Source organism: Atheta coriaria, unplaced genomic scaffold (assembly GCF_025399875.1).
Source record: "Atheta coriaria isolate IRGN ID8LTWV9N9 unplaced genomic scaffold, Caltech_Dcor_3.1 hic_scaffold_6_pilon, whole genome shotgun sequence".
NCBI lineage: Eukaryota > Metazoa > Arthropoda > Insecta > Coleoptera > Staphylinidae > Dalotia > Dalotia coriaria.
In genome coordinates, this window is record NW_027045448.1 from 1081585 (window position 1) to 1087912 (window position 6328).

A 6328-nucleotide genomic window follows, 5' to 3' on the forward strand; every position below is an offset into this window, starting at 1 on the left:
TAGATTATGAACATTGCATTATATAGGAGTTATTTATTGTGAACACTGATTTATATTTTCTAATAAAATGGCATTAAAAAAGAGATATTATGTTTTCATAAACTAGTGAAATATGACTAGTGAAATTTTCAGGCAACGTGTTATGAACTAAAATACAAGGTTGCTATTGATACTGCCGTTCTTGCTACAAGTAACTATAAGTAAACACAATATATAAAAAATAAAATAAATAATTAAGTACAACTCTACTAACTGACAGTATAAAATAAAGTCAATTCTGTTCTGTTCTAGCATCTCAAGATCTTATACTTTGCAATAAAAACTCTGTTCAACTCTGTCATTTTCGATTTCCACCTGAATTTTCCGAAATTCTGGTGATATCATTTGTCAATTACCGTTTTTATTATGCTCTGGTTTTAGCATCTTTTTTGAGTCAAAAAGAATCAAGTGTTTCCTCTTGGCTGATTTTTCATAGTTTTTGGTTATCTTCAGAAAATCAAAAAATCAAGATATCAACAAAACAAATGAAATACCTCCATATCTTCATTTCTTTCGGAAAAAATCGCGGATGAAAATGATTTTCAATTGCCTTAACAATACATATTTTTACATCATGTCTTCTTTCGGAAACCTTGCGGTGCGTATTGCCGTTTTCTGTTCTTACTTATTTTTGTTGGTTTCTGTGATAAATGTTAGTTATATATCATTTTAAGTACACATTACAATCTATAACATTGTAGGTATTAAGTGATAAGTTCGGAAATTAAGGTGATTAAAAGACGTCCTACAGAATGGTGTTATTCGTTTTTTTTAAATACTAATTGAAATGTCAGCACCTCCGCCAAATTTGTATTAATTAGGAAATTATTCAAAATATTTGAAAAGTTCGAGTTTTAATTGCTTATTGTCAAATATAAATATTTTTAGCAACTCGTATAATATATTTCAAGAAATATAGTAATAATTACGCATAATTATTTAATTTTACGAACAGCAGTTATTTGTTGATGTAACAATACTTCGTATATTACAAACAACATACCAAACTTAAAAACGAGTTCAATTTATGTCTTAACTGCCTAAAAATGGTATAAATTCAAATGGCCCACTACTAAAGCATCAGTTTAGTTCTATCATTCAATCGCTAAGCACTTATTCCAACTTAAACCCTTTAAAGAACGCAAAAATGTTCAAACTATTTGTATTCGTTGCCCTGGTTGCCTGCGTTGTAGCTGAACATCACGCTTCTTCATACGCATCGTTCAACAATCATGTTGAACATAGTTATTATCACGGGGATCACCATGATCATCATGAGCCCCACGTAAAGTGGCACATCTATGATGTTATTATTTGTGAATTAATTTAATACTTTTAGCATCATCCCAAATATGAATACAAATATGGAGTTGAAGACCACCACACTCATGACATGAAATCTGCTGAAGAAGAACGCGATGGGGATGTTGTCAAGGGATGGTACAAACTGGAGCAGCCCGATGGCAGGACTCGTATTGTTCATTACACCGCCGATAAACACAATGGATTCAATGCTGACGTCAAATATTCCGGCCATGCTGATCACCCATATCATTACTAATAAAACTACTGTAAATGAGAGAAATATGTATATTGTAAATATATTGTATATTGTACAAGATGAATATTTTTAGAGAATAAATTAAACAAATATTAACAACACATTGGCGAAAAATACTTTTCGGCAATATTTAAGCTATTTTAAATATCTTAACTTTCAGCGTCAAAAGTTCCTGTTAAACTGAACATTTTGCGTATTCCTGCTATATAGTAGATACACCGTTGGGATATATGTTCATTTTGGTCAAATACTGAAAGCCAAATTTAAATTTAACTAATATAGCCATATACCTGTACCAGATGTATTGCGGGGTGCAATGCATTTTCTATTGCTTATTTCGAAACAACTTATTTCAAACCCTAATAAAATTGGAAAAACAAAGATGCAAGGTACGAAGTGAGCATGCACCAACCAATGATAGAAGTCATCTGACATCTGCCAAATATATCCAGTGCATTGCAAGGTTACGGTGTTTGTTTATTGTTGATTTGTCGGGCGAGCCTATTATTTCACTCTACAACTAAACAAATGCAACTAAATACATCGATTGACAAGAATAACATATTAGTGTTATACACGCCTGGCCGACAACCGCGATGAATTCACACAGCGACAGCCAACTTGGCCCGCACACGAATATCAAATTCAGGGCAAAGGACAAACTCAAGACTGAAAAAGAGGTAGTGTCCCCTTCGTTGATCAAGGTCTTAAAGGAGGCTCATTGCACGAAAAACGAAATAAGTCTTATGAAGCTAGTGTCTGTGAATAATCTAGAAGGAGTTCAAAATCTGCTCTACAATGGCACAAATGCAAACTGCCATGACAAACTCCACAGAACTCCATTGCATATTGCTTCTAGTCGATGCTACACAGACATGGTAGACTTACTTCTAGCTAATGGTGCTGATCCCAATCTGCAGGACATTTTATTAAATACTCCTTTACATCTAGCTGCCTGCAACAACAATGTGCATATCATCAAACTCTTGATTGATGGTGGAGCTGACCTAAGACTACTTAATATGAATAAGAAGAATCCAGTCCAAATTGCTCAAAGTAAATTAAGAATATTGGTGAGGCGCATTAGAGAATGTTACACATTAAAGAATGTGTTAGGTGTGGCACTTGTGAGGGCAGGTGATAAAAGATAAGCATGAAACAATGAGCACTTGTAATTGTAAAAGAATGTTGAATAGCGTTTATTGAATAAGGCGTCTCTTAATCTGCGTCTGCTGCGCTCTGCTTGTACTTAGCTACTGCACCGGGCGCACGCAGTGCGCCGGTCTTGCGCGGGAAAAATAATGTAATGTATGTTGTGTTGTTGGTTGCCTACGTTACGCATTTCGCTAACACTCGACCGTCCTGACTCTCACTCGTCCTCGAGTGTGTATGCTGCGAAGCGGGCTGGAACCTTTGTGACTCGTGAGCTCTTCCTTACGTTTTTCACCTCGGCAGTGGCGCTTCCACTTGCCGGAACTTCTTCTCCTGCAACGTCGTAATTTGTTCAAAATGGCGGCCCTGGAACCAAAATTGGCTATAAAACGGCGAAAGAAACTAGCCATTCCCAGGAAACGCCGTAGCTGGTGGATATCTGTAGGCGCAGGATACTCCGAGATCGCTCGTAGTTTTGCGGGGCCAGGCTCTATGCCATCGGCACTCAGAATGAACCCCAAATACTCCACACGCTCCTGCATGAAGTAGCATTTTTCGATCCTCAGCGTTAATCCGGCACCTCTCAACGCCATCAGGGTCTTGGTTAACCTGACTCGCATGTCCTTCCAATCACGCGCAGGTATGAGGATGTCGTCAAGGTAGTACATCACCGTGTCATTACGGAGAGGTCCCAAAACCTTTGCATTAGTTTTGAGAAGTACGAGGGGGCATTGGTCAAGCCAAATACCATTCTGGTAAACTCACCCGTTTGGTCCGGAGTAATAAAAGCTGTCTTTCTGCGTGCTTCTTCCGACAATGGTACCTGGAGGTAACCATGAGCCAAATCAAGTGTCGTGAAGTACCTTGCATCGCGAATCTGTGTCAGATGTTCATCCATGTCGGGCAGCGGAAATGGCAATGGTTCGGTCTGGTTGTTCAACCGTCGATAGTCGACAACCATTCGGTACTCCCCAGTCTTCTTCTTCACCAGCAGTACAGGGCTGGCGTATGGTGAGGTCGTGTCGGTGACTAGACCTGCATCTCTGTATTCGTTGATGATGGTGTTGAGCGCCTCGCGCTCATCGGCACTACATCTGTAAGGCTTCTGGCGCACGGGTTGACTGCCCGGCACCTCGGTGATGTCCATTTGTAGGACCGTTGTGCATCCTAACTCGGAGGAATCGATCGCAATGGTATCGCGGAACTCGTTGAGGAGGCCATGCAGCTCGTTCACTGTGTCCGTATCCAAATTGTCGTCCACGTTGATGACCTCGAGTGGAATGGGTTGCTGGCGGGGCTCAGCTTGCTCCAAATTCAGTACCTCGCCCCGAAACAGACTCGTGTTCTGAGATACATGAGTGGGCTCAACCGCCCAATTGATCAGTGGAAAAGCATGCGTTTCCGTACCTGAGACAACCTCTACCAGGTTTACGGAACGTGGTGGAATGTTCGCTTCCGTCGTCACTCGATTTGACGCGCGCTTCTTCGCCTCGACTTCCAAAGCAGAGAACGGATCATCACTACGGTACGTAAATATCAGGTCGTCATCAATGCGCATGTAGACGATAGACGGGTTCTCGGTGAATGGTCGACCGATGATGGCGTCCACGCTCTGAACGTCGTCCGGAACGATGCTAAAGACTATTTCTGAGAGAACCACACCATCGATGGCAACATCCGCCGTGACAAATCCGGGAGATTTGACAACATGGTTTGCGGGACCAAATGCCTTCAGCAAGGTCTCCTTGCGCTGAATGGTAAAGCCTGCGGCGATGGCTTGCGACGCCTTCAGGGTGCACTCCGAACTTCCTGGATCAATCAAGCTCTGGAACGCCATTCCGTTGCATGTGATTGGCTTCAAGTATTTGAGCACACCATCATTGTCTTGCGAAGTAATGATCTTTACTTGTCCATTACTCTTTGCGGCTGTCTCCGCTGGACGGGTTTCGGGCTTGGATAGTCCGCGTGGTTTTGGTGGGATAGGGCAATCTCTGGCGAGGTGTCCCTCCTTGTTGCAGTTGAAGCATTTCATGACTCGACTTGTAGTCGGCTGTGGCGGTGCTGGGGTTGCGGACCGCCCTACTTCTGATGGTTTCTTCATGGGCGCACCATAGGAATCCATCACACGTGGTGCATGGGTTGATTGACTCCTGGGAGAAGGAAACAAGCGCTCCTCACGAGCCTTGTGCACACGCAAATAACTCAGCAAGTCATGGTACAGACTGTTGGTGTCGGCGTGACGTTGTGCCATCATGGCTGTGCACAGCTGCTTATCATACAGCCCAATAAGCAGTTGTTCCTTCTTCTCCTCCAGGCTCAATTCCAACCCTGCACATAAATGAAGTTTGTTGTAAAAGTAATCAGTAATATCAAGGTCTTTGGATTGTACATAACTTTCCATCCGCTTCCAACGAGTAGCAAAACTGTCTTGTTGGATGAAGGTGTTGGTGAAGGCGGCTTCAAAATCGACTAACGTGTGCACGCCCTGCAGATCCTGGAACCATACGGCGGGTCCTCCAGCGAGATGCGTTCGCACAACCTCTAGCGCGTACGCGTCGTTCCACTGATGTAGTTGGCATTGGCGGCGTAGCGATGCCAACCACTCTGAGGCACTCGTCTTCGCGTCGAACGTCGTAAGTCCGGACTGTGCACCCGGTGCACTATGGTAGGTGGTGGCCGGTGGCGATGGGCGCTGCGCCATTGCCATCGACTGCATTAACGTATTGAACATTTGCATCACGCCGGCCAGGGTGGCGGCGTCCGTGCCAGGTTGTGGTGGCATCGGTTGTTGCGACGCACCAGCTTCGTTTCCATCATCGCCCATCGTGGATGTAGAACGTCTTTCGGCTTCTCGGGGATACTCGCGCGAATCGTCGTTGGCCGGGACGTTGGCCGTTACTCGTGCGTTCCGTTGTGCCCCCTTCGGCACGTGTTCTAACCTCCAAGATTTCCGTTGGCGCGGAAAAAACTAGGCTGCCTCGCGCAGGATGCTCTCAATAATGCTCAAGTCTCACGTCTTACCTGTTCATCCCACTTCTGAGATGTTAGGTGTGGCACTTGTGAGGGCAGGTGATAAAAGATAAGCATGAAACAATGAGCACTTGTAATTGTAAAAGAATGTTGAATAGCGTTTATTGAATAAGGCGTCTCTTAATCTGCGTCTGCTGCGCTCTGCTTGTACTTAGCTACTGCACCGGGCGCACGCAGTGCGCCGGTCTTGCGCGGGAAAAATAATGTAATGTATGTTGTGTTGTTGGTTGCCTACGTTACGCATTTCGCTAACAAATGGAATTAAAATATGTAAATACAGTTTGATTGATTTCATCATTTTTACTCAAGTCTTTGAACAAACCCAAGTTCTGGCGAAAAGACAATGATGACAGTCAAGTTAGTTTGGCCCTGTCATAGGGAGATATGTGACGAAAGCGAAACATCAGAAGTATACAATTTGAGATTGAATTAACAAAGAGGAACAAGTCGCAGCATGTGACGGATATAAATCATGTTCAGTCTAGGTAAATGAAATGATTATTCGCTGCTGCTGAGTTACTAAAAAGTTATAGGAAACAAAGTTGA

At 43.1% G+C, this 6328-nt stretch overlaps 1 protein-coding gene and 1 long non-coding RNA gene across 3 annotated transcripts; one reads left to right on the forward strand and one right to left on the reverse strand.

Moving 5' to 3' along the window:
* Positions 1-1346: 1346 nt before the first annotated feature.
* On the reverse strand, positions 1347-2261 carry LOC135793258 (uncharacterized). 2 transcript variants are annotated; one of them, XR_010548592.1, is made up of 2 exons: positions 1897-2261; positions 1347-1608 (listed from the first exon to the last, which is right to left on the reverse strand). It is a non-coding gene; the product is annotated as an uncharacterized lncRNA (long non-coding RNA). The 2 variants fall into 2 exon arrangements; XR_010548591.1 differs by having other exon boundaries at positions 1891-2261.
* Positions 2262-2346: 85 nt separating this feature from the next.
* LOC135794492 (ankyrin repeat domain-containing protein 54) lies at positions 2347-2751 on the forward strand. The gene has a single exon (XM_065305800.1). It carries the CDS (start codon positions 2347-2349, stop codon positions 2749-2751), a length of 405 nt encoding a protein of 134 aa, XP_065161872.1.
* Positions 2752-6328: the final 3577 nt, after the last annotated feature.

Bases quoted from the DNA above. Each gene is read 5' to 3' on its own strand.
- LOC135794492 (XM_065305800.1), top strand. From the start codon at position 2,347: ATGAAGCTAGTGTCTGTGAATAATCTAGAAGGAGTTCAAAATCTGCTC.